The sequence below is a fragment of the Aythya ferina genome (assembly GCF_964211825.1).
Source record: "Aythya ferina genome assembly, chromosome: 1".
Lineage (NCBI taxonomy): Eukaryota > Metazoa > Chordata > Aves > Anseriformes > Anatidae > Aythya > Aythya ferina.
In genome coordinates this window covers 205,983,739-206,009,997 of record NC_140296.1, presented here as the reverse complement: position 1 = coordinate 206,009,997, position 26,259 = coordinate 205,983,739, and the positions used below count along the sequence as shown (strand labels likewise).

The window sequence follows — 26,259 nt, the reverse complement described above, 5'->3', positions numbered from 1 at the left end:
TTCCAACGAGCTGCTCGAGTCCTTTTTAAATCCTGAAGACTTGGATATTTGAGGATCACGAGCAGGGTTAATCTCAAAAGGAGCACTCGAGCTTCGAGCCAACGCGGTAGCCCCACACCTCGCTCCATTTCTGTTCTTTTAGTGTGCACATTTCCCTTTTCCTGCCTTTTTTCTGCCTTTTTCCCTTTCCTCTCTTGCTGGAAGCAGCCACCCAGCACCAAGGTCACCAGGAATCCACGCAGCAAAGCCCAGGTGGTGCCAGAAACACCAGAAAGCCACCGCAGGCTGTGATGAAGCCCTGGAAACTCTTGCTGTGACTGCTCTTTTCCCAGATCCAAGGTTGATTTGCGCTGCCAGGAGAGCGCTGTCCCTGGGGTGGCATCGTTTAACAGACCACAGTGATAATTACCAGCCTGAGGAGGAGAGGAAATAAATGCCACGCGTGTTTTAGGAGGTGATCCAAGACGGCCAGCGTGGCTTCACCAAGGGCAAATCATGCCTGATCAACGTGGTGGCCTCTTGTGGAGTGACTGCATCAGTCAACAAGGGAAAACTGAGTGATACCGTCTACCTGGACCTCTGTAAAGCTTTTGACACGGTCCCACGTGCCATCCTGGTCTCCAAATTGGAGATATGGCTCGACGGGTGGGCCAGTCAGTGGGTAAGGAGTTGGTTTGAAGGCTGCCCGCAGAGTGGTGGTCGATGGCTCCGTGTCCAGGTGGAGGCTGGTGACGAGAGGTGTCCCTCAGGGCTCTGTCCTGATCGATGACACAGATGAGGAGAGCGAGGGCATCCTCAGGAATTCTTCAGATGGCACCAAGCTGAGTGGGGAAGTCGATATCGAAAAGGAAGAGCATCCAGAGGGACCTGGACAGGCTGGAGAAGCAGCCCCACGTGAAACAAATGAGGCTCAACAAGGCCAAGTGCAAGGTGCTGCAGCTGGGCTGGGGAAATCCCAGACTTGAGCACAGATTGGGAGAAGAACTGATGGAGAACAGCCCCGTGGAGAAGGATTTGGGGGTTCTGGGGGGAAGAAAAAGCTCAACACGAGCCAGCAGTGAGTGCCTGCAGCCCAGAAGGGGAACTGTGTCCTGGGCTGTGTCACCAGAGGGGTGGCAGCAGGGCAGGGAGGGGATTGTCCCCCTTTGTGTGGCCCCATTTGGAGTCCTGCGTCCGTGGTTTGGAGCCCCCAGCACCAGAAGGATGTGGGGCTGTTAGAGGGGGTCCAGAGGAAGCCACGAGGATGCTGCAGGGACTGGAGTCCCTCTGCTGAGAGAGTTGGGGGTGCTCAGCCTGGAGAAGAGAAGGCTCTGGGGTGACCTCACCGTGGCCTTTCAATGCTGAAAGGGGGCTGATAAAGATGAGGAGCAACTTTTTGCTCGTTCAGACAATGACAGGACAAGGGAGAACGGTTTTAAGGTAAAAAAGGGGAGATTTAGATCAGAGGTTTGAGGCAATTCTGCACTCAGAGGGAGGCGAGGCCCTGGCACAGGTTGCCCAGAGGAGCTGGGGGCGCTCAGGGCCAGGTTGGACGAGGCCCTGAGGAATTTCATCTAGTGGGTGGCATCCCTGCCCACAGCAGGGGGGGGTGGAACTGGCTGGGTTTTAAGGTCCCGTCCGCCCCAAACCATTCTGTGATGGTGATATTCGAGAAGGGAGCTGTGGATGGGACAAGGGAGCTGAGATTCAGCAGCAGAGCCACCGCACAAAGACTCCTGGAGAAACCAAAGCACCCTCGGAGGCGAGGACGAGCACCACTCCTCGAGGGTTTAAGAACAGCTCTGCACCACCACACGCCCAGAATCCACTTTTCAACCCTTTTTCTGCTCAGCTTTGCCAGGCACGCTTTGGCAAAGGACACCGAGTTGCGCCGGGCTAAGTTTTCACCTACCTCACTCTCAGAGCCACGCTGGGAATAAAAGCAACTTGGAGAGGTTAGAAAGCCACTATTAGCACTCATTTTTTTTTCAGAAGCAGCTCTCTGGAACCCACGGGTACGCTGCCAGCCACCGTGTTACTCGCTGCAAAAAAGCCAACGCCGTGTTTAAGGCTGCATGAAGGATTTCCAAGACTGAAAGAAAATTTTTTTTAGCCCGCAGACCTGGAGGAAACAAGGAGAGCCGCAAGGACAGCGTTTCTGCTTTAAGCTTCATCACAAAAGCATTGATTAAAGGAAAAAGTGCTGGATTCTACGCTTTATCCATCCCAGGGACTGAGACAGCTGATGTGAACTCCGCACGGCGCCGCAGCAGCGGGATCTGGGCGCTGCTGAGAACAGAAGGGCTGCAAGCAAGCTACACGCATGCTCCGGGCAACCTTTCAGCCCATTTCTGGGCTCTTCCACCCCTGAAATCCTTCACTTCCCCCCCTCTTTACAGATCAGGGACTCCCACATCAAATTCCTCCCCGTAACTCTGACCCCAAGCTAAGCAGAGCTGAAGCTGGCCGAGGGTTGGGACGCTCGCGCTCCCCTGGAACGAGTCCCAGCTGACCAGGGAGAGAAAAAGATCTCGTTTCGCTTTTTCTTGTCTCATTTTTGAGCTTGTTTTGCACCCAGCGCTGCTCCCAGGACTCAGCAGGGCTGAGGACCCGTCCTGAAGCTATCAGCACCGCCCAAAAACCAGCAGGGAACACCAAGTGTGCCTGGAGAAACGCGAATCAGGAGCGGCCCAGAGGAAGGGGCCGAGACGTCGCTGGGCCCTGGATGTCCCGATAAGCCGGGCTGGGGCAGCCGAAATGGGAACCAGACAAAGAAAAACAAACCTTTTCCTGCAGCTGGCTGGGAGCTTGCCCGGGTCCTAGAGCTCCCCAGCAGCTCTCCATCAGCTCCTGATCCAGCACCGATTGTTTATTCACCCCGAAACCTAAGCTGCACGAGGTTCTGCCCGAAAGGCAACCCCCTAGAGCAAGAGGCAGCCTCCTGGGGAGCTCAGCACGAGCTGCAGGGGCTTTTAGCTGCATAAACAGGGACTCACAGCACAGCAGGAGCATGCCAGAGGGTCTGACGAGTCTGGAATAAGGTTACTGGGAAGAAAGTTGGCTTTTCTGCATTAAACCAGTGGTCTTCGTTTCAAATTCACGCAGGGAGAACATCAGGAGAAAAAAAAAATAAAGGAATAACAAAAACCTTTTTCCCCTGAGAATTATCCGTAGCCAGCTCACGTTTAAGGCTGCCAACGTGAGAGTGCCCTGATCTGCACCTCTTCATGGCACTCGAGGAGAGGAGAGGGGAAAGTAACCGGCACCAAGTCGCAGATTGTGACTTCAGGCTTCATTTTAGGAGGTTCACAGCCAATTTCAGAGCTGACTCGAAGCAGGGACTGGTTAGAGCTGCAGCAACACCGCGTCGCTGCTCCTCTGTGCACACTTGTGGTTCAGTTAAGGTTTCACCAGAAAAAGAAAGGTAAAGGATGGTGTGAGAGCAGCCTTGCTTTCCCAGAAGGCACAGTTTGCTTTCAGAACGAGAGGGTTTACTCCTCCGAGATTTTAAATAGATGGCACCCGTAGCTCAGCAGCCTATTTTAAGCGAGCAGCCAGCACTTATCAGCTCCAAATCAGGATGTTGATATTGGAAGGGACCCATCTCGTCCATCCCGTACAGTCGAGTTCCCACATCTTTCTCCCCAAGTCTGGTTTTTTCCATTCTTCAGGGTCCTCTGGTGGCTGAAGCCACGAGCACACCCTTCTGAGAAACGCCGCGTCACCGAGTCACCAGCTCTTATTTCAGGAGCCACAGTGGAAACGTTGACTCCTCACGTACCTGCTCCAGTTTTTCAAGCAATATCAGCTGTTTTATTCACAGCTCAAGTGACTGGGGAAGGTTGGTCCTAGAAAAGGTTGGTCCTAGAAGATACCTGAGTTAAATCACCACCACTCGAGGACAAAGGCAGGATGGATGCAGCTTTAAGAACCTTTCTTTATCAAGCTTCCTATTTGCTCTAGAAATAGAAACAAGCCCGACCAGCCAAGCCAGCTACAATTACTCTGGTGATGGCTCCTCGCTTTTACGTTCTTCCACATATGCATCACCTACCCCAAGTGAACAAAGGCTTCAGCTCCTGCCTTTATTTCCATCCACTCCTGGACAAGAGGTCCCAGCAGCTAGGTGAACCCCGAGATCATGATCGTGCACTGCAGCCTCTGCTCTCCACACTACACACATCATTTTGTACAAGCAGTCTCCACCATTACATCGTTATCTCAAGGCTGGAAGGGACCTCTGAAGATCTCCAACCCCACTCACGCCTTACCCATGAACAGATTTATCAAAAAAAGCACGTGGAAGACTTCTTCAGTACACAAACGTGCAATGAAATCAGATTTCCACCCCCTAGCCCTTCAGCCAGGAGCCCAAACTTCCTCTCCACTCAACACTTGAGCGGTTTACTTCGAAGTCTATGGTAAAAAATGTTCTGCAGACTTAAAGAGCAACTTCACCTGCACCAGCGCTGCAAGCAGCGACGCCTCCCCCGCACGAGCAACAAGATTTGGAGTGAAAAAGTGCGAATTGGTTACCTATAGACGGGGATTTGAAAGGGTATTTATCAGGAAGGTCGACTCTAACTTTCCATACTCCACCTTCATAGGGTGCTGCAAGGAAAGAAACGCAGGTATTAGACACACTTGGTAGCTCAGGAGAGAATAAATAGCACTACAGCATTAAGCAAAACACATCTCTGGAAGAATACTTAGCCCCAGCAGGGGGTAAGATTTCACATCAAACCTCCTACAGTAAAAGCTTTTTTCCTCTACTGCCTCACAAGAAGTACTTGATTTAACTGATGCTGCAGAAAACCTCTGCACAAAGGCCCCGGAGCCTTATTCAAAGCAGAGCTCAGAATTTTCTACTTGCCTTCAGAGATGTCACTAAATGAAGGCGTGCCGGAGACCTGACTTGTGACCTCGTCACCAGAAAAGCCATCTTACTAATGGCCAAGCCCACAAAAAATTCAGATGGTGGGGACGCAAAGCTCACGAGCCAGGTCTAGAAGAGCTGAGGATCAACCAGAGCAGTGCTTAAGACCCCAGCAGAGGGCTTGGTGGTCAGGAAAGGCAGCAAATATCCAGCTCTGCTCAGCTTCAATCATCGTGGTTGACTCGTGTTAATGCCCACGGTTGCGTTTCCTCTCGCCCTCTCGAGGGCTGACACCTCTTGGACCGCCACCCTTTGAGGTTTTACCCCCAGTTGGATGTGCTCATCCCTTCCTTGGCTCCAAAAGAAGGTGTAATTACATTATTCCCCCCCCAAGGAATTATTAGTTTGCCTTTAGGGAGGGCTGGGTTGCGTACTTACTTCCTTGTGGTCCGTAAAACTTCACGACAAATTCGTTGAGTCCTCCTAGGATCGTGACTTCGTGTTTGCTCTCGATACTGAGAAATCAAGTCAAGGAAAACGTTTCATCCGCGAAACAAAGCTCTTACTCAGAGCCAGGTAAGCTGTTAACAGCCCGTGACGCCACACTGTTTAGAACCAGGTATTCAAAGCACCCTGCACCTTGCAATTTGCACGTCCTGACACATCGAAGCGACATCCGAGCCACCAAACCACCACGATGACGTTACCAAGAGGCAACTCAACGCCCCGAGGATCCCTGCCCCTGCGTTGAGCAACCTCCAGTTAGCACTGCTGCCTCCCTCGGAGCAGAAAGTCGCTCTTTTTACTCACATTTCATGTTTTTTCTCCTGCCCCGATGAGAGGAGCAAACCGCAAGGCACGAGGTTTTCGTTTCAAGCAAGGCACAGCTGAGACAACGAGCGGCGATGTTTCAGCACCCAAACTTGAAGGGTCCTACTCTGAATCAGGGTTAATGGGTTGGGAATAACATCCTACAGCAATTACCTGTAATCAGTAATCGTAACGTGAACTGCGAGGGAAGCATCAGGAAAACAGAGGAAGAAATCAAAGATTTTCTCCCATCTGAGCTTCAAATTGCTGCAGCTCTGCACCTCTGAGGCCACCCTGCTTTGAGAAGAGGGCGAGAGCACAGGGTTGAACAACAAATGCTTAAATTCTTTGTAGCAAGCTTGGCAGAAACCCCTGGACTAAAAGGAACCGAAGCCAGGTCCCCTTCCACAACCACGATCCTGCCCCCGATGCAAAGAAGTTTCCTTGCTGCTCAAGGCACAGATTTTGGGCAGAAATTTGGACTTCGCAGCAGTAATTCTGATGCTCCTTCATCTGCGTGGCACCAAGCAACACACTCACACCTCCCTGAGCCACCAGAAGGTAAATGCTTGGGACCTACCCCCAGGAACAAAGCTCTCGGCGCAATTACCATCTCTGGAGCCTGCTTGGGATGCATCACACAACAAGAAGAGAATCCAAATTCAGGAGGAGCGATTCAGCCTGGCAGCCTCTACTCGTGTGTAGGAGATCCACGTCCCAGCCGCAGGGTCCAGCAGGGTTTGTGACAGCTCCTCGAGCACAACAGAGATCGGGGAGGTTTTCCCACAGCACCAGCTCCAGAAGGGTTTGGATGCAGAAATATTTTTCCCCCACTCGTTCTCAATGAGAGGAGGGAGAAGTTTGGAGCAGTTTGGTTTGGCTCAGCAGCTCTCTCCTGCTTCAGCACAAGCTGCTCTGCCCTGGAGTTCAAACAGCAAGGCACCCACTGCTGGCTGTCACCTCCAGTGACAGATTTAGCAAATTTCTCTGCTAAAAACCAGGCTTTGCTTCGTCCCTGAAGCTTTGGGGAGAAGAGCTTAGGAGCTTGCTTCAGACCTGGCGTTAAGGGACACTCACCACATCTCCTCACACCACCCAGCACCACGGCAGGATGTTTTAAATACAGGCTCGACCGAGTTTGAGCTCCTTTGAAAAGAAAAAACAAGCACTGGAGAACCATTCCCCACTCAGACAGGGGCTCGACACCAACCCCTTGTGTGTGATGATGCCCCGGAGCGAGACGTTTAACACTCAGAGCATGTTAGCACTCAGAGCAGCTTTGCAGCTCGGCTGACACACGAATGGTTTTACTCAGGACTCAATCAAGAGCCACTTAATAAAAAGCAGCTCTCCGAGCTGCAGGCTGCACGAGTTGAGGCTGGCCATAAATGAAATTGGAGTTTTCTGCACTCAGACCCAAGTCCAAGTGCTCCCAAATTAAAAAAAAAGCAATTAGTAAGCGGTGCGGTGCTGTATTTGATGGTTCTCCCTGTCTGACAAAGACCTCAGATCCCTATTAAAAGAGAAGAGTGAGTTATACTCTTACAAGGAACATGGATTGGGATGCAAATGTGGTTTGGGAGGAACCAAACTATTTATCAACATGCATAGGCAACCTCAGAGCAAGGTGAACTTCACAATAAAGCCCTCCCATCAACACAGAAGCCTAGAAAAACAAGAGCAGAAGGGATGAAGGTCTTCAGAACCATTCCCTTGGTGCACACAATCCCCAGGAAACATTTAATGCACGAGCCAGGGCTCCAGGATGACTCGAGGCAGACCTGAAGGCTTCCTCATCTCCCCTGTTGCTATAAAGCTATAAACTGTACCAAGGAAATGTCTAAAAGCAGAGGGGAAAAGTGCTGGGGAACAGCAGAAAGCTCCTCCATGAGGGCAATGCTTCTTGGGGTCAAGAATCTGCCCCAACTGTTGGCTCAGATCAGATGGATTTATTTTTTTTCTCCGTAGGGTGAAAGCCTTACAAGAAAATCCCAAATGAATCCTGTCATAAACACACCAATAATTGATCCAAGAGAGTTGTCACTGTGGAGACGTGCAGGGCTTCAGGAAGCCAAGGGCACAACAAAAAACCCCTCGCCTGCATTTGGAGCATGAGGGGCCAGGTGCCAGATCCCACAGCGAGCCCAGGTAGCTCCCAGGGAGTCAAATACTTTGAAACTTCAAACCAAATACAGCTTCAGGAAGACCCAAGAAAAAAAAGATCGATAATTTGGAGCAAAACATCCACAACCAAGGGCTCTTCAGGTCGGTGAGGAATCCGGGCACGAACACAGAGCTCATCAGAAGTGATGAAAAGTATTTAGTGGCACCCCAAGCCACGTCTCCCAGGATAGCTGTGCCTACCTCCAGGATTTTCCCCTACCTCTTCCAACAGCTCCTGATGCAATTCTGTGCAGAAAACGCTCCCGTGCCCGTGGTGTTTAAGGGGAAGCCCACAAACCCCTCACCTTTTTTTTTTGGCACAGTCAGAGCACGAACCAGGAGAAAGCAGCAAAATCTGGAGGCAAATCGGGTGCTGTTTCCGACGGGTAAGGAGTTCAAAAGCAGTCCCACATCACGACCACAGGAACCAGGAGGGAGTCCTGAGGACCCGGAGATAAATTATCGCAGTCCCAAGGCTATTAAGAGAATTTTCACGGCAGCAAGCGTCAAAACTGTCTGGATGATGATACGGAAAGCAGAATTTTGAATGATCAGTTCAGAAGGGGTTGCTAGGAGAGAGACAGGAGGGAATTTTTGCTGCAGCTGATTGCAGACGCCCTATATAGGGTCTGAAACGTGCTCCCTATTAGCATGACAGCGACACCCAGAGGCCCCGATCAAGATCAAGGCCCTATTGTTCCGAGTTGAGCTCGTAGGAAATCGTTTCTTCAGCCAGAAGAAAAAGTGATCCGCAGCGTTTTGCCCATTCTGCTTTGGGACAAAAAAAAAAACCCACACCAAAACACACAAAACCTTTCAATTCTGCCCAAGCAAGACAAAAATAAACCGGCCGCTGTGGATTCGCCTCTTGTAGGGTCAAGTTCCCATTCCCTCATCCTCCCACGTGGCCCCGCAGAGGGCCACCCACTGCTGTAGGCCTGAAGGAACAAAAAAATCTGTTAGGGTACGACAGCACGCCCAGATCTCCCAAAATCCCAGGTGAACATCGTGGCCAACAGATGGCCAGTTTGTTTGTAGGGCTGTTTTTTTTTTTCCTGGCAAACATTTAGCCTTAAAACAGATCTCCTCCATTAGTTTTCCTTGAAATTAATATAAATTATGAGCTTGGGCAAGTCGGTTTTCCAGCTAAAAATATTTCGCTGAAGATATTTTTGCAAGCCTGGTGATAGGAGTGGCCGCAAGCACCCAGCCACAAAGAAGGAGACAGGGGAAAAAGCTGAAAAGCCTCAGGGAAAAATAAAATTGTGCATTTATCTACGTGCATCTCGGTTCGAGTCTCACCAGAAAGCAAGTTCCTGCCTTCTAAGGATCCCTGCCACGTGTTGTATTACTCACAGAAACTCCTCTACAGCTCCTCTTCCAGACGAAGGACCTGAGCAGAGAAACTTCTTGAGAATTCAGGGCAAACCACGCTCGCCTTATTAAAATCCACCGGTTTTCCCCCAAGCTCGTTATTCCCATTGCTATAGGGCACAGCTCTGCTCCCAGCTCTCCCTGAAGCGCCAGGAACACGGATGCTGTTTGCTGAGTTTACCACCTCGTGCAGGTTCTGGCAGGACCAAACTCCCAGCGATCCGACAGCAGGAACCTGTGCTGGGTTTTACTGGGTTTTATTTTGGACACGGCCCACAAGCCTGCTTTCCTGTTCGAAATTCAGTTTTTCTTCAAAAAAAACCCTCGCTCGCTGCTCCTCTACCAGATTTTAAGCCAGCTGAGATGAGAAATCAGACAAGAAAGAATATTTTTAAGTCGTTCTGCACACGCCCTCCACGGTTTCATGTCAAGGATGGCAAATTTCCCCGAGACAAACACCCTGGTAACCAGAAACCCTGTCAAAAAGCCCTTCCCTAGCACAGCCACGTGTACCGAGAGCCACACTGGGGGTACCATCGGGGGCTCGGGGAGAAGGAGGCTGTAAATCCAGCGAGCCCTCCGGTCTGGCTTTGCTTTCTTTGGAGCTCTTGATGATTTCTGTCTGGCTGCCGTGCACCGAGCCTCGTGCCAAGAAGCTGGAGCACCGAGGATGAGGTAGAAGGCGAAGAAAAGGCAGCTTTCTTCCCCCAGCAGACAGAAAAGTCTCTGCTATCGACTGATTTAGAAGCTAAGCAACATTTTTCCTGTAAAGAGGACGCTCCAGGCTTCAAAACTGGTCTTCTCCCACCAGCAAGGTGCACCTCGTACCTTGTTGGGAGGAGTGATGCCGTTCTCTTCCTCCAGGAGACCCAGCAGCTCGTTGTCGCCCTGGTGTTGTTCCCTCGAAAAGCTCCGGCTCGTTTAGGAACAGAGAGCAGACAGATGGGTATTTTTGCCTCCCGATGTGCATCGAGCAAAGCTCTGCCTGAGAAATAATTCAGTTTTGGTGCTCCACGTGCTGCTGCTCAGCCCCAGGAGCAGTGCGTCGGAAGGAAAAGGCTTGAAATCACTCAAAACTGGCCTGAGAAAGGTCGTTGAGGTGCTCCAAGAGAAAGGTGGGGATTCGTCAAGGTGAGAAGCTGAGACACGGGATTTTTAAATACGAAGGGAAAGGACCAGACTTGAAAGGACCAGATTTCTCTGGAGATATTCAAGGCCCGTTTGGACGCCTACCTGGGCAGCCTGATCTAAGGAACCTGCTTTGGCAGAGGGTTTGGACCCGATGATCTCTCGAGGTCCCTTCCAATCCCTTCAATTCTGTGATTCTGTAATGAAAGGCGGTCAGAATGAAGTTGTGATCAAGACAATTTGATGCTACTGCACACGGCCGTAACACAACAGCGACGTCCCCTCCACCCAAAAAAAGAGAATTTAAGGGCAATTAGTCCAGAACTGCTGCTTGGAGAGGCAAAAAGCCCATGAAATGCACTCGTGTCCCTCTGCACCCTCTGGCCAAACGCTCAAACCTCCCAGAAGAGTGAGGACAAGGCAGGAACAGGGTGGAAATCATCGGGTACCGAGCACGCTGACATTTCCAGCTGGCCACAGGGGAAACCTGTGGCTGGAAGCCCCGAAGACGCCGGCAGCGTTAGCTTGCAGGGCCACGCATCTGCCTCTGAGCTGAGCCATCAGATCTGTTTGCACTGCTCCGGCTCCCATCAGGAGAAGTTTGTTACCATGGCGATTGCGCTTACTGGTGGGAACCAAGTATTTAATGCAGGAATAATCAAACTTCTCAAACGAGCGAGAAATTTCAAGTGCATTTCAATTGAAAGAGCAGGAAAAAAAAAAAACAAAACACCAGCAGCAGCATTTCTTTTCTCCAGTTGGGTTCGGTGCAGTCGATTTCCTCTCTCTGCGAGAATTCAATAAGCAAAAAAAGAAGCTTCTGAAAGTGAAACCAGAGCTGTAAAACCACAGAATTGAGAGCTTGGCTCCAAACTGTGCTACACCTGATGCCGAGCGTGAGATTTAACCGCGCTGCGAAGGGGCTGTGCCCCACAGAGCATTTCTCAGCAACGTGCTGGGTCCAGAACGCTTTGTGGTGCTCCCGCAGGTGGATGCTTCACTTGGAGTAAAAGATGTCCTCGGGAAGCCTAAGACTTTTCCCTCAAATGAATTTTGGGATTCCTGCAGGCTTTGCTGACTCGCTTCTTTGCTCCAATAAAGCTCCACAGGCATTTAGGAAGCGTGAGGACATCCAGACACCTCAGTGGCAGCAACAGGGAACTCAAAACCCTCGGGGCACGGCGTCTTTGTGGTCACAGGCACAGAGGAGGTGAGCAGCTGGGCTCCTGCACGGGCTTTCGGTTATGAGAGCGCCAGAAATCTCGAGTTCTTCATTTTGAACACGACGAAGAGCTTCACGGGGGGAAGGAGAAAGAGTCAACGCGGGTATTTTCACACTGGTACATCCCGAGTTAGGTTGTGTTGAACAGAAGATGCTTTGGCACCGAGCAGTTGCTAGTTCTGGGAACGGAGTCCCCATCCTTTGCTCCCCTTCCTTGCCTTCGAGGGATGCTCCTTCAGGCCAGAGAGACTCCCCGAGGGCACGCAGAGAGCTGCAGCAGCTCGAGCTACATCCTAACGCCGAATTTAAAGGGTGTTAAAGGAGTCCTGCAAGTTGTTTCAGTACACACTGCACACCGGGATGCCTCTTCTTCAAAAATCCTGAAGCCCTCGCTAAAAGAGGCACCGCACGAACACGCTCGAGCTTGAACTGTTCAAACACCGGGGCTGGGTGGAGGAACAACGACCCCAGAAGTCCTGTCCAGGACTTTGTGTACAACACAGAGCTCCCTGCAGCCCTCCAGGAGCACAGCTCGGTGCTATTTTGTTCTACAGCCCCAGCAGAGGTGAGACTGAGACCAGGAAAGGCTGGTTTAGGGCGAAAAGCCTGGCAGCACACCAAGAACCGCTGCGGGTGATAAGCAGATGTGAGGGGAGTGAGATGGGCAGCTGCTCGGGCTGCCTTTGTGACAGGTACAAAGGGGTTGGTTGGGAAATGGGACTGGGAAAAGATGCTGTGGGGCACCTACTGGGATGTGCTGCTGGATCTTACGAGCTGGATCTGTGGGAGAGCCTCGTGGAAGAGCCTGCGTTGCTGATCCTTTGCCAGAAACCAAGAGCTGGGGCAGAGACCTGAAACATCAGAGCAGGAACACGAGAATGAGCGGCTCCGCAGGCACCTCTCGCACCAGGGACACTGAGGCACCTACAGCAGGGCGCTGTTTTAGGGTTCCTAATAACCCTAAAACAACCCTAAAACATCGTGGAAATACCCCATGATGCAGCACTAGCTCACATCCACGTGTTGTTTTTTTTTTAAAATTTGTAAATATTCAAATATTTTAGTATTTGAAATATTGAAATATTTGAAATATTGAATATTTGTCATATTGAAATTTGTAAATACTCAACCTTCTTCAGAATCAAGACTGCAACAACCACGCAAAATGCTATCTAGAGCAAGCTGTGCTTCAACTCTAAATAAACTCAGAGCCCGGAGCAAGCATCGAAGTGGGCAGTGCCAGGGAAAATTGAGCAGTGCCAGTCCCCGTGAAGCTTCATCTTTAAGCATTCAACAACATTTAGTGTGCTGAGCTCACACGCTTAACGTCCAACATCCTGGGCCTGAGCTGTCACCCATTTCCTGACCTACCATGAAGGCAGAAAGGTCTCTCAAAGATATTTTGGGAATTATTTCTCCCTCTGAAGAACAGGACACGAGTTACATTCGTTTCTTACAGAATACTTTGCCATTAAAGCAAAAAGCTCCTGCAGTCCTGAGTGCCTCAAAAAGGGTTTTAATCTGCCAGGCCTCAAAAAAAAAGAAAAAAAATCCAAAAAACTTCACAACAAGCCTCAGAAACAACCAGCGTTTCTACAGCGTGGGTGCAGGAAGCAAGAGCAAACAAACTGGGGATGAGAACAGTTCCCTTGACCTCGGGTGACACGGGGTAAAGCTGCTGGGTGGCTTCAAGCCAGACCTGCAGAAACGCGCGATGCCCTTCCCCACGCAGGTGGTTTCAGGGCAGGTCGCACCCCGAGGCACCTGGGGATTTCTGAGCCTTGCAAACCACTAGAAATGTGTTTTTTTTCCTTTTTTTCCCCAAGAAGGAGGCGCATTCTGCTCTTCCTCAGCCGCTGGGGCTCAGCAGACGACGCAGGCTGCTCGCTAGCAGGAGGAAATCCTCAGGACGAACAGCACCACGCAGCAATTACCTACACAGAGGGGCTTACACCGACAGGTTCGTTAACACAACGCTCATTAACAAGCCTGTTGATACCACGTCCACACCAGGCAGGCACAGATCTGAAGTCAGAGACCAGGGCAGAACGCCTGCTGGAAGTCAGGTGCAAAAATAAGGATTTCGAAATCAGGTGCAAAAATAAGGAGCGGATTTGTTCCTCGCCTGTGCCCCAGCAAGGAGCCCCCCACAACTCCTGGAGGGATCACGTTTACTTCTCCCCACCCCGGTTTTGTTAGGAAAGGACGTCTTAGAGGAACAGCTCGGGTGGGATTTTCCACACCGAGCTTTGTTTTGTTGTTTTAAGCCCCGAAGGATGGAGGGAGAGCTGCCTTACAGCAGGCCTGGCCACGTTATGACAACCACAGGCACGGTTTCCAACACAGACCGAACCCTGTTTGCCCTCAAAGCAACGCAGGAAGAAGGGATTTAGGGATGAGCACCTTTCAAACCTCCCTTGCACGCAGCAGTCGGAGCCTACAGACGCTGTTCTCTTTCTTTCTGGGTCATCTGCAGTCCGAAAGGTGAAAAAAAACAAACAAAATGCACCAAAGCAGGAAGCCAGCTCGGTTGGGCTGAAAGAAAAGGTGTAAAAGAAAAGGTGTAGGGCTTGAAAGAAAAGGTGTAGGGCTTGAAAGAAAAGGTGTAGGGCTTCCCGTGGACGACAGCTTGGTACACAGATCCTACCACCACCCCACGTGCCACTGTCACCCCTGCTAAATGACTTATCCCTCGTATCCTTACTGTGTGGGGTATCCAGCGCTTCCTCTGGAGATCCCCAACCTGGATCCCACGTCCCAGACACACAAAGTGTGCAGGGCAAGCAGTTTGGCCTCTGCTTTATTCCCTTCAGCCCATTTGGCCACCTGTATGTGCTGGGTTCCTTTATAAGACGGGCTCAGCTTCCTGCGCCTGGCCTGGGAGCTGGAGCCGAGCTCAGGTCTCCAAAAATCCCAGCAGACGCGCTCCCAAGGCTGAGCTCGGGGTCTGTGCACACCATTTCCCACCCCCCCCCGAGCCACTAACGGCCACCACGGCGTGGCCTTGCTGCTTAATGAGCAAACCACCTGCAAAAAGTTCATTTATCACCCCTGGAAATTTAAAGAATCACAAATCGCCAGCCAGGCTCGGCGATTCCGCTTGCATCCAGCCCCGAGTTTGGGAGCCAGAAGCGAAATCGAAACGCTCACCTTTAAAAAAGAAAAAGGTTTTTAAAATCCTGGAGCTCTTCTGAGGAAGAATTTAATCCTTTGGCCTTTCCCAAAGGATTAACCGTGCAGGATTTTCCTGGAGTTTTAAGGTAGAAGGCGACATTGTGTTCGAGAGGAAGACATGAAAAGAGCCGGACCCGGAGACGAACAATGATCCCCCCACGAGCTTCCTCGTGCAACGGAAAGGCGAGCGTCAGGGCTGGGGCAGAAAGGTTGCCAAGGAAGAAGCTTGAACAAAGCCTTCGGGGCTTTGTTCGGGGCTGGGAATGCAGCAGCAGGCCCCAGCTCGCCAGCCACGGACAAAAATTCACCGAGGCAGAGCCGGAGAGAGCCCTCGCCCTAGGCCGGTGGCCACGCGGCGTTGAATCCTCCAAAATACCTGCTGGATTTTGCAGGCCAGGCTTTTGTGCAAGAAGAAAGAGACAACGAGGTCATCCAGGCTGTGTCCCGAGTGCTGTGGCTGCCTCTGTCCCGGTGGTGAAGGCTCCACGAAGAAAACTCGACCTCGCAGGGGGCATCCGAGCTGCTCTGGCGCACGCGGCGCCGCCACAATGGGAGGAAGGGAAAAAAAAATCTTTAAAAATAAGAAATGCAACAATGTGAAGACTAAAAAACAGGGAACACGCAGTCCTCGGTGCCCCGACCCGGTGGTTTCCTCCGAAACAACCTCGCCGAGCCCCAGGGGCAGACCAGGAACGTTCCCTGGAAGGGTTTGGAAGGAGCTCTCAGGGCCGATAACCTCGAAGCCCTTGGAAAAGGTTCCTGGAGCTTCCCCCCTGCCAAAGTCCGAAGTCCTTCCCCAGAGGGGGAGCAGAACAGGGCGAGTTTGTGTTTGCTCAGGTCAGGAGCAGCTCCATCTCCCGGCCCCTCTTGCTTCCGAGCCAAGAGCTTGCTCTAGTCCATCAGAAGGGGCTTAATTAGCCCCTTCTCGCTCGGTCCCCTAACGAGAGGCCCATCGGCAGAGCCCAGGGGACCCTCCGACAAATTAAGCAGCCCAATTAACGCCCGCGTGTTTCTGCTAGCCGGGGGGGACACCAACTGGCCTCCAGCTACTCCTGCGGGGACAGCGATACCTCAGATTTATGACGTGGCTCAGGAAAAAAAAAAAAGCAGCAGGCAACTTGAAACTGAATTTTGCGACCGAGTTTCGCATCCAGAGCCACGATTCGAGCCAGGCCACCGGTGGGCCACTGCTGGTCCGGAGAGAGAAGGCAGAAACTGTTTGTAATTAGTTAAATCCAGCCAAAAGAGAAGATTCCTTGACATCGTCTGGTCGGGTCACCCTCAGAGCAGGGAGAGTTAATTAACGCAGCTCGGTCGTTAGCGGCGCAGCTGCCTGGGAAGGGGGATTTTGTCCCCGAGTTCGAAGCGCCTCCTCTTTCAGAAATGAGCTGAAACAACAAAAAAAAAAAAACACCCAAAGCTCACAGGAGGCAGCACAAAAAGCCGAGCAGCGACCTCTGCCAGATGCTCCCAATTCCAGGTGACCCCCGGCAGAGCCTTCCAAAGCCAAACACGCCTCCAATAAATCAGAATTAAGGCGACTCGACGCGCTCTAAACCACTTTTTATAACACACTTAATCCCCAGAAACCCCCCAGTTAAGCAGCAAACAAACAGGATCCCGAAACAACCAAAGGAAAAAAATAAATCAAGACCAGCTCGGAGGTGCAGAAGCACTGCTCGGCTCCCAGCAGGCTTCAAATTTTCACTCGTACCCTCAGCAGAACTGTTTTTTTCCCCCTTTTTTGACTCATCTCTGCGATTTTAGCAGGGATGTGAGGCTCCAGAGCGAGGAGGGAGGGGATGCTGTCTGCTCGAGGGGTGTTTTAATGCTAATAGGAGGAGAATCCTTAATGAGAGGAGCATCCTTAATGAGAGGAGCATACCTGGGCCTCGTGAACACCTCCAGTAGCAGGCGGTCGATGCAGGGTCCATCAGACACAGGACAGGCTTCTCCTCCTGGAGGTGCCATCAATCCAGATGGGGTTTGAGCTCATAATTTGTGAGATGAAGAGCTCCCCCTCCGCCTCGCAGGGTGTTATTTAGCAGCTCTGGTGCTTTACCTGCTCCAGGAGCAGCAGCAGCAGGCAGGGAATCACCTCCAGCAGACGCAGGGGCGCAGCCCGAGCCAACAGCCCAGGAGCCAAGCAAGGAGGCTGGATGCGAAGCCTCAGGCTTCTGCCTCATCTCCTAAATTTAGCCCGGGTTGGTAATGACCTAAAAACGGCTGCTGGGGCTTTCTGTGACTCACTGGGCAGCCTGGGCAGCTCCGTCCAGCTCCCACAAGGAGGATGCGCTCACCCGCGGAGTCCTCACGCGCCTCCTGGGAGGTTTTGGAAGGGAAGAACCCGACGGGGAGTCAAACCGAAATCCTCTGGCTTTGGTGGTGGCGGCTTCTGATCCATCCTACGTCCTGCTGAGGAACGAGGGGGGCATTTCCTGAGGTCTGAAACCCCCTGAGAAGGGGAGGAAGAGCACTCACCACTGCAGCACCACGCACCCAAGGCTGTTTTCTCCTCCCAGGTGCCCAGCAGCAGGTCCCCGGTTATTTGAAGTGAAACCTTCAGGGGATTTCGGGCTTCACGTGCCTCAGGACTTGCTCCTCGCGCTGTCTGAGTCCGCAGAAAGCCCTGAAGTGTCCTAATTACAACAAACTTCAGGCAGCAGGAGAGAAATCCGACTTTGGGAGCCACCAAGAGGCACGGAGGACAACTTAAGGACTCACCTGGCTGTACGCTGAGGCTCTTAAAAAAAAAAAAAAAGAAAAAAGCAGCAAAACCCCAAAGCCCCAGCGCAGCTCCTGACCCCGATGACTCCAGCTACACCCCAGCCTCGCCACGCAGGAAGCTCTTGCAAACAAAGTGCCAGTGAAAAAAGGAAACTACACCAAGTGCAATATTTGTGAGTGCGGGACAAACTTTTGGCTCTAACGAGACAGAAACGGGAGCAGACTCCAGCCAGCTTCTTAAAATATAAGCTGTTCTCAGCCACCATCCCCCCCTTGAGGAAAAAAAATCCAAATAAAAGCCAAAAGGAGGAAAAAAGCCTGGAAGGCACTGAAAAAACACGTGCTAAGCAGAGGCACAAGGAGGGTTCGGGTCTCCTGAAGCACCCTTTGCTCAGATCTCATTTGCTGGAACCTGTGCAGATCAAATAACCCAACAAAACGTGCTCCTGGGTACGAGGAAGCAGGCACAAATCTTTGCTCGACTCGAAATCTTTTTCCGACGCATCACGCCGAAGCGATGAAAGATTTCTCCTTTCACAAAAGATGACATTTAAAAAAATAAATAAATAAACAAACTGAAGCAGGGCGGTCCGAAAGGCCAAGTTCTTCGGCAAATCCCTGCAGAGGTGAGGCAGGAGGGCGCAGCTGAGGACCTGCACGAAGCCACGGCAAGCAGCTCAGGGCGAGGAGCTCCCACATTCGGATCCGATGGCCCCAAATCCCACCACGAGAACCTAATCCCTCGGCTTCACCGCGTGCCGAGGACCAAAAGCTCCTCTCCCAGCCAATCTAGGCACTAAATCCGTAAAATTGAGCTGAACACCAGAGGTGGGCAGGTGGTTTAAGCGGTCAATAAGCCTCGCAGGACTCAATACGGAGTTCGCCGCAGCGGGTCAGCAAATTCTCTCACCTCTTTTAGAGCAGACAGGTTTGTGGGGTGCCTTTAGGAGCAAAGGAACGCCTCCTCCTCGAGCTTTCTCCTCGATGCAGGGGCTTAACATCACGAGGACGTTCCTGCTCATCGTTTCAGGTTCACCATTTTCTCTTTTTCCCCATTTGGCAAGACGCAAATCCCGGAATCATCCCGAGGAAATTCAAGTGGAAGTCTGATAATTTAGAAAGGGACTCGCAGTTCCAGCACCTCGCTGAGGCCACGGGGATTCATTTCTTCTGGTTTGCACTTCTCACAGCCAGGGCTCGGAGATTCCCCTGGGCACAGGTAGCAGAGCACGGCCGTTTACTGGTGGACTCTCCTCCTTCGTGGCCCAAATGAGGAAAGTCTTTAAATCTACCTTTATTTATTTTTATTTTTTTATGGCAAGCTTCTGGTCACGTTGCCAACAGCAAACAAAAGGAAACGGGGCAGAAACCGGGAAGTTCAAAATAAGAGAAAAGGTTACCATTAAGTTTCTCAGCAGCTGCAAGCAAGCCAGACTCTGTTTTCATCCGAGATCTCCGCACAAATCTTTGCGCAAAGTGTTCAAATTCAGTAAGGTCTTAAAATTTTAAGATTTTTAAAAGGGTGAAGCAGTGCTAGCAGGGAGCTCCCTTCACGGGGCAGCTACTGCCATTGGGCAGGGCGAGGGGAAGCTCACACCTCCCTGCATACCTTCCCTTTCAAGGCACACAGGCTCCGGGACGAGGTTACCAGGATCTGATTTCTGACAACTCCACTTGGGAGCTGTCACCGTCTCCCCCTCTGTCCCTCCGAGCCACGTTCTCCTTTTGGGATCTCCGCTCACCCCGATTCCTCTGTCAGGCCACAGGTATTGGGTTACCTGCGACGGGAGGCCCCAAAAACAAAGCAACAACGATTTAGCTTCCTTCTTTTTGATTTAGCTTCCTTCTTTTCGCCGCTTCCCTCATTTCGCAACCGGCAGGTCGAAAGCCTTAAGAGGAAAAAAAAAAAAAAAGAAAAGAAAAGAAAGTGGGAGGTTCCTCTGGTAGCACCGAGGGGCAAGCTGAAGGGTGCTGAGTCACACCAGGGTTGGATTTGACATTTCCACAAGTGCCTGGCTCCTGGAAGGGCTGGTGGAGCCTTGTTTGCCTTACAGGGGATCACGAAGCAAGGCCGGCCCCAAAACTTTCAGGGAAATCAGTTCCACCACGAGTTCTTCCCCACGTGCTGCTGGCCACGAAGCTGACACCTTCGAGAAGCATCACGAAAAGCAGCCCACTTCTCGTGAGGTTCAGGGTTTGCATGGCTGCTACATGAAACCAGCGCCCTGCACGAGTTCCCATTTATCCGTGGAGGCTTTAAAGATTTGAGGGGCAGGTCGGCGAGGATTAATTAATGATATTAGGCAGGAGAAAGATGTAACCGGTTCCGTTTGGCTTCAGCAGAAAGGAGATGGTAAAAGGGAATCGGCTTCCACCAGCTTTAAGTCTTCCTCTGATGAAGCAGCTCTCACTGCAAGGAGATAACTTCTCTCTGCTCCTAAAAATGAAGTTTGGGCACCACCAGGACACGATGAGCAGTTCTGCTCTGCATCCATCACCAATTCCATCCCACCGTCCGCTCCTCCACGTCTCCAAAGCATCAGCTTCCTCCTGGCGCAGCAATCCCAAGGGTCAAACTGGGTTTAAAAGAAAAAGCCAACAAACTCTCTCCATAAACGCATCCGAAAGCCAAACTGGGTTCTTTTTGGAATAAAAAAGGCCTTCAAGCCATTCACAGCTGGCTAAGCAAGACTCAAAGCAGCTTCACCTGCCCCTAAAACCAAGATGAATCTCAAATCTTCAAAGTGGCGATTAAAACTGATGTTAAACTGTAGTTTTTAAGTACCATTTAGATCCAGAAACACCTGGAAGAGCAAAGTTTTATTCCAGCCCCAGCCAGCCCTGAGCAGACAACCTGCTTTAGGTTCTTATTTGTTGTTTTTTTTTTTTTTTATTTTTTTTTTTATTTTTCTGCCCCAAAAAGCGGGTGTCCTAGCGGACATTCTCCCCACCCCAACTCCTCGCTTCACGGCTCCAGCACGTGGCCGATCGGGCCGCCGTCGAGACAAAACAAAGCAAAGCAAAGGGCCAAAAAAAATAACAAAAAAACGAAGCAGTGCAGTTAATAATTTATCCATCCTTGCAACATCGCAGCTGTTAATCTACCACGCGGGAGGTGAAGCGGGGACACGGCAGCCCGCTTCGGTACCGCGTGTTTTGGGTTGTTTCTTTGTTTTTAGTATTTAAAAAACATCAAGTGTTTTCTTCGAGGCACCTCGTTGAAGGCCACACCAACCCCGAGCACCGTCCCACACCTCCCCCAGCTCTTTCGGATTTGGGGTGAGCAGCACGGGAGCAGGCAGGTGAGAAATCCCTGCGCCCCCGAAGGGATTGGATAAGAAATATTATCCAAGATTAAAATATTATTTAAATATTATCCAATATCAAATTATTAAATATTAGTATTGGATAATAAGAAATATTACCCAATCAAATATCAAACACTCCCTTAAAACGATCCTATTTAAGGGAGTATCGCAAAAAAATGAAGCTGGCTACACCCAAATAGCACAGAATATTTTAGATTAACCCACCCCGACGCGCTATTTGTACAATCTCAGAGAAAATATTTTACGTTTCTATCAGCATTTGCTCCCAGGAAGGCAGGCACCAAGGAAACGTAATAATTTCTGAAGGAAAAGAAATTATTTTCCTTCAGAAAAGAAAAGAAATTATTCGACCCTCTGAGAATAACCGAGTGGCTGGACTGAAAACCCCTTCCCCACGCTGCCTCACCAATATCTGGAAGCCTCTGCACATCATTCCTGCGTGACCTGCAGGCAGGCTGTGCAGGTAGGCTCTGAAACTTGCAGGTTAAAAGGGATTAAAGTCAAGAAAATAACAACAATGCTTTAAAAACCGTCCGCGCAGATACGCCCTCTACCTGCTCTGGAACACGGGACGCCAAAAAAAAATGAACTCTGAGTGGTTTGGCTGCTCTGAAGGCAGAAAGAATTTGCTCTAGAGAAGAAATCGAATGATTTAAGGGCGCAGGACGGCTCCTGGAAGCTGCAGTGGTGACGACAACAAAACCAACCTCAGTCCTGGTCCAGGATCAGCCCCGTTTGCAGGGAAATGGTAACGGCTACACGAGGGAGTGAAGTCACCTTTCTCCGAGAGGCTGTAAATCCACAGGCAGATCGTTATCAGGAAGTCTGAGGAACTGGAAGATGACGGGGAACGAAGATGAGGATGGAGCGATTAGATCGGAGCGGCCGAAGGGGCCGAGCAGGGAGAAAAGGGGAAAAAACCTGGCAAAAATCTGAGCTGAGATGGCCTCAGAGGGAAGTAACGCCACAACGGGGCTGGTTTTGGGCTCCCTTCCTAAAAGCCCGGCCAGCTCCTGCCGCCCCGCCTCGCTTCAAGAGAAATTTAAGAAAAGGGATGAGGAGGAAAGTGCACGTGAAGGAGTAATTAATTTGTGTTCTTCTCAAAACACCCCAAAATTACAGCACGGCCCTGCTTCCCCTGAGAGCAGGCAGCACGGCCCAGCCCCATCCTGCCTCTGGCTGCACGCAGAGCACCCCGCAAGGCTTTAGGATTTCCACAACATCGGTGTTTTAATTAAAAAAATATCCCAGAACCTAACTTTAATGATGCTGCACAGCCAGGACGAGGCACGCACACGGATTAGAGGCAATATTCAGCACGCAGAGCCTCATTGTGGGGCAGCTTCTGGGTGATCCTACAAGAGTGAGGCATTTAATGGGTTTGGGAGATTCCCAGCCCTGTTACAAGTCCCTGTTATTGGTTCTGGACACGTGGGAGGACGCTCAGCGAGACGGGCTTCCAAAAACTCACCGGGATCACACGACAGCCACGCTGACACGCACCACGACCCCCTCGTACGGGGCCGAGCCCGCGGGGATCCCCGCACCCCCTGATCCCATAAATGACAGCGGGCACAGAGGCCCGGCAGCACGGGGACACCATTTCACAACACGAGCCACCTGTTTTTCACTGAAATCCAGCTGTTACTGCACAAAAACAGCCTCCGAGATTCGTTTCATCAGCGATCCCACAACAGTAGGGTCCTAAGAACCAGGCACGGAGCCCCAGCATAGGCTGCCTCGCTGTTGGGAACACCCCAAATCCCTTTGAGGCAGGGAAATAATTAGTTACCCTAAAGTGGAGGACTTCCAGCTCCAGCCAAGAGCCCGTCCAGGCAGGGGAAGGCTCCAAAATGCCACATTCAGCCCTAAAAACATCAAGAGGATGCCCTAAAAGTTGGTATTTAGGCAACCGAGACCCCTCTGCCTCCTTTTGGTTTGGTTTGGGCAGGACAAAGCGGGGATTTAGGGTCCCACCACGGCAGGTAGCTCTGCCCGCCCCGGGTGGCGTTGAGTTGGGGTTTATTTATAACCCCCGAGCTGTGCCAGCAGCTCTTAGGGTGTGGGGTGAGGAGTTTTGGGGCTCTCCCAGCCCCAAAAAACAGACCACGAGCACCTCGTTGCTCGTCCCCAGGTGCCACCACGCCGCTCCCCTCGTCCCCGGGGACCTGTTTAAGGCAGAGCAGGAGGCAGCGCGGCACGGCCTCGGGAAATCCACATCCCGATGGGGGAAAAAATAAAGGATTTTTTTCCAGAATCGTCTCTCCTTAAAGGAAAAAAAACAACAAAAGTGGTGAGGGAAAGCCGGCCGCAGAGCCCTACCAAAACAAGACATTCCAGCACAACGCTCGCTCTCCTCTTCCCCTGGGGACAGGCCAAGGAGAACAAAGGCACGTGACGGCCCCGTTGCTCAACGCGCCCTTGGAAGGGGTTCAAGCCGGCCGATAAGCCCGCTGCGACGGGCAGAAAAGAGGAATTTTAGCCCCAAAACAAAGCCCGGCCTACCCTCGGCCCGTCTTTGCAGAGCACACAGCGGGTTGCCAGCAGTAAAGGCTCGGGGGGTGAGCTCGGTGCTTTTATTCCTCAGGACGAGCCTAAAATTAAGGCAGGGAAAAGACCCGAAAGCTCCACGACCCCGTAAACTGGTGGGAACTGGGAGATCCTGGTGGGAACTGGGAGATTCCTGGTGATCCAGGCACTATTTTTAATTCCTTCCACGCACCGAGCAGGGCACCGCTTCCTTTTTTTCCCCCACTGCCAGCCCCGTTGCTTAAAAATAGAGCCGGGAGCATCCAGCCACAAAAGAAATCAACACCAAATCCAACTCCCGGTGTAAAACAATAAAAGGCGGCTCCGGGGCGGCCGTCGGGGATCCAGGGGGGGCTCGGGGACCCCCAAGTGCTCCCCCCTTGATGGGGTGAAGGCCTCGGGGCCGAGGTTTCCCCCATCAGCTGGCGGCTCGCTCCGCCCCGGCCGTGGTTTCCGGGTAGTAACAGAGCAACCAATCCGCGGAGTTGCGAGCTCTGCCCGAGGCCTCTCGCTTGCAAAAACACGGCGAGGAGGAGGCCGAAGGCTCGCCCCTAAAAGCTCGGGGGGGGGGGAAGCAAAAAGATCCCCCCCCCCCCAACCCCTTCCATCAGGAGCCCGGAGTTGGGGGCGCTCCCCTTTTCCTCCACAAATCGGCGCCCGGCGGATCCCAAAAGGTTTTGGGGTGCGGGCACGGCGCCCCCCGGCTCCGTCAGGGTTTGGGGTCACCTGGAGAAGTCTTGGGGGTCATAAATGGGGCTGAAAACCTTCCCCCCCCCCCCCTTTAGGACACGGGGACGGCGGCTGCAGCGTGAGCAGGGGAGAAACAATGAGTGACTCAGAGTTTCAGCACATCCTCGCCCAGGAGGGGTTATTAAAAACCCCAAGCAAGGGGCTCTCTCCCCCCTTTTTTCCCCGCTGGAAATTCATGGGGAAATCCTGAGCTCCCCCCTTCCCCGCTCACAAAGAGGGGGGGGTGTCCACAAAAGGCCCCCGGATGCGTTAGGATTGGAAAACGGGGAGAAAAAATTAAAAATGATTAAAAACCAAAAGCCCCCGCTCGGCTCCTGAAGCTGTCAGAGGTTGGGGAGGAGGCGTTTGCTCGAGCTGTGCCCCCCCCTCTCTCTAAAGGCACCCCCCCAGCACGGATCCCCGCCGTTATTTCCCCAGCAGGAAGGCGAAAAAGAGGCCGAAAAGGGAAAAACGCCACGAAAATGGCAGCAGAAACGGGGAGAAAAGCGCCGCGACAACAAAACCCTCCAGCCCCGGGGGGGTGCGGGCACCACAAACATTCCTCCAGACGCCCCCAATCCTTCGGTGCCCACCAAAAGGCACCTGGAAAGGGGGGGGTTCAGGGCAAATCCTAATTTTGGGCTCCCCCCGGGATTTGTTTTTAGGGCTCGGGGGGGCAAAAGCGGGGCCTAGGGAGGCAAACAACCAAAAAAAAAAAAAAGGCTGGGGAGGGAGGGAGGGAGGGAGGAGCGGCGAGCAGTCATCTGACACACGCACAACTTCCCAAGTTTGTTGGCCGCAGGACGCCGGCCGCTCGAAACCCCAAAAACACCGAGGGTTACGGGGTGATGAGGAGAGCTGGGCTCCGGGGAGAGCCACCCTCGGGTTTCTTTTGTCAGGGAGAGAGCAGAAAGGAGGTGTCGAGGGCTGAAAAACCTACCAGCGCACGGCCCCGGCGCCTCTGGAAATGGGAAAAGGGGAGAGGAGAGGGTTCAGGAAGGCTGCTGGCTCTGAAAAGCTGCTCTTTGTCTCCCAAAACGCCGCGGTGCCGGCTTCTAAAGGAAGAAAAATCAAGAAAAGGAAGAAAAAAAAAAAAGGGCAGGGGGAGGGGAAAGGAGAGAGGCAGCAGCTCAGCTCGGGCCTCGGCCCCTCTGCAGCTCGGTGCCCTCCTGGTGTTGGCCCTATCCGTGATTTTTTTTGGGGGGAGAAAGGGACAAAAAAATAACAACAACAACAACAAAATAAACCCAAGCAGCTGGAATCGCCGACCCTCCTCCCGGCCCCGATTCGCCGTGTGTGTAACTTTAAACCCCCGGATAAAAATAGCCCCGATTCAGCCGTGATCGCCGCTCGTTTCCTATTTGCTCAAAAAAAAAGAAAAAAAACACAAAACCAACAAAAAAAAAAACAACCACCGCCACCAAAATACGCCGAGGGGAGCAGCGAGCACGCCGAACGTCAGCACAAGTTTCCTTCGACCAGCCACGAACGGCGGCGCTCTTCCTTTTCCCCCCCCCAACCCCCCAAAACCCCTAAAAAAATAACCCCAAAAGCCAAATAAGTTTGGGTATCTCGCCGGGACCGAAATCAGACCTCGAGCTCTCGGAGGGGGCAGCTCCGGGTCTTGCTCGGGGAGGTCCTGGGGAAGATTTTGGGGGCTGTTGTCATCCGTGTCCCCCCCTCCTCGGCGCACGCCGCTGCCTTGTAAACAAAACCTATTAATAAAGCGATCCCATACCCCAATTCCTGATGTTTTCCATCCCGGAGGGAGGCAGGGGAAAAGGATTTGCCCCCCCCACCGAGGGGCAAGAAGGAGAAAAGAGGGGAAAAATAAAAAAATAAAAGAAGGAAGGAAAAATATAAACAGATCCAGGCTGAGAGGGGGGGGGAAACCTACCCTAACCTGGCGTGTTACATAAACGGGACCTCCTCCCGGCCCCAAAAAGCCCTTTCCCCACCTGCTAATAAGGGTTTGTTTGGAGATAAACCCCCCCAAAATAAAAAATAAACCCTAACTTAAAGCCCTGAAGCTGGCAGCTTGGTGAAGGGCAGGCTGCCATCACGGGGGGGGGGATAATAACCCTAATAAAAACCCCAAAAAGGGCTTTTTTTCAGGGGTTTGGGGCCACCCTGGGAGTCCTCATAGCGGGCAGGGGGGTTAACGGGGAGGGGGCTGGAGGGGGGCACCCTTAGGGTTAGGGGGGGTGCCAAAAAAGGGG

General features: G+C 52.0%; 2 protein-coding genes across 2 annotated transcripts in view; both read right to left on the bottom strand.

Moving 5' to 3' along the window:
* UBE2H (ubiquitin conjugating enzyme E2 H) overlaps positions 1-26,259 on the bottom strand; it is a 44,849-nt gene that overhangs the window by 17,943 nt on the left and 647 nt on the right. Inside the window, exons 2-3 of the mRNA XM_084504663.1 lie at positions 5,294-5,370; positions 4,516-4,590 (exon numbers count right to left, since the gene is read on the bottom strand). Coding sequence (XP_084360789.1) covers positions 4,516-4,590; positions 5,294-5,370 — 152 coding nt within the window. The remainder of the gene's footprint in view (positions 1-4,515; positions 4,591-5,293; positions 5,371-26,259) is intronic.
* Positions 5,377-26,184, bottom strand: LOC311424906 (uncharacterized protein; the record flags this gene model as incomplete). The annotated part of the gene is made up of 9 exons (XM_084500423.1): positions 5,377-10,183; positions 10,280-10,304; positions 10,436-10,527; positions 12,301-12,403; positions 17,208-17,365; positions 21,490-21,615; positions 21,704-21,811; positions 25,634-25,698; positions 26,170-26,184. 9 exons carry the CDS (start codon positions 26,182-26,184, stop codon positions 9,697-9,699), a joined length of 1,179 nt encoding a protein of 392 aa, XP_084356549.1. The 3' UTR covers positions 5,377-9,696.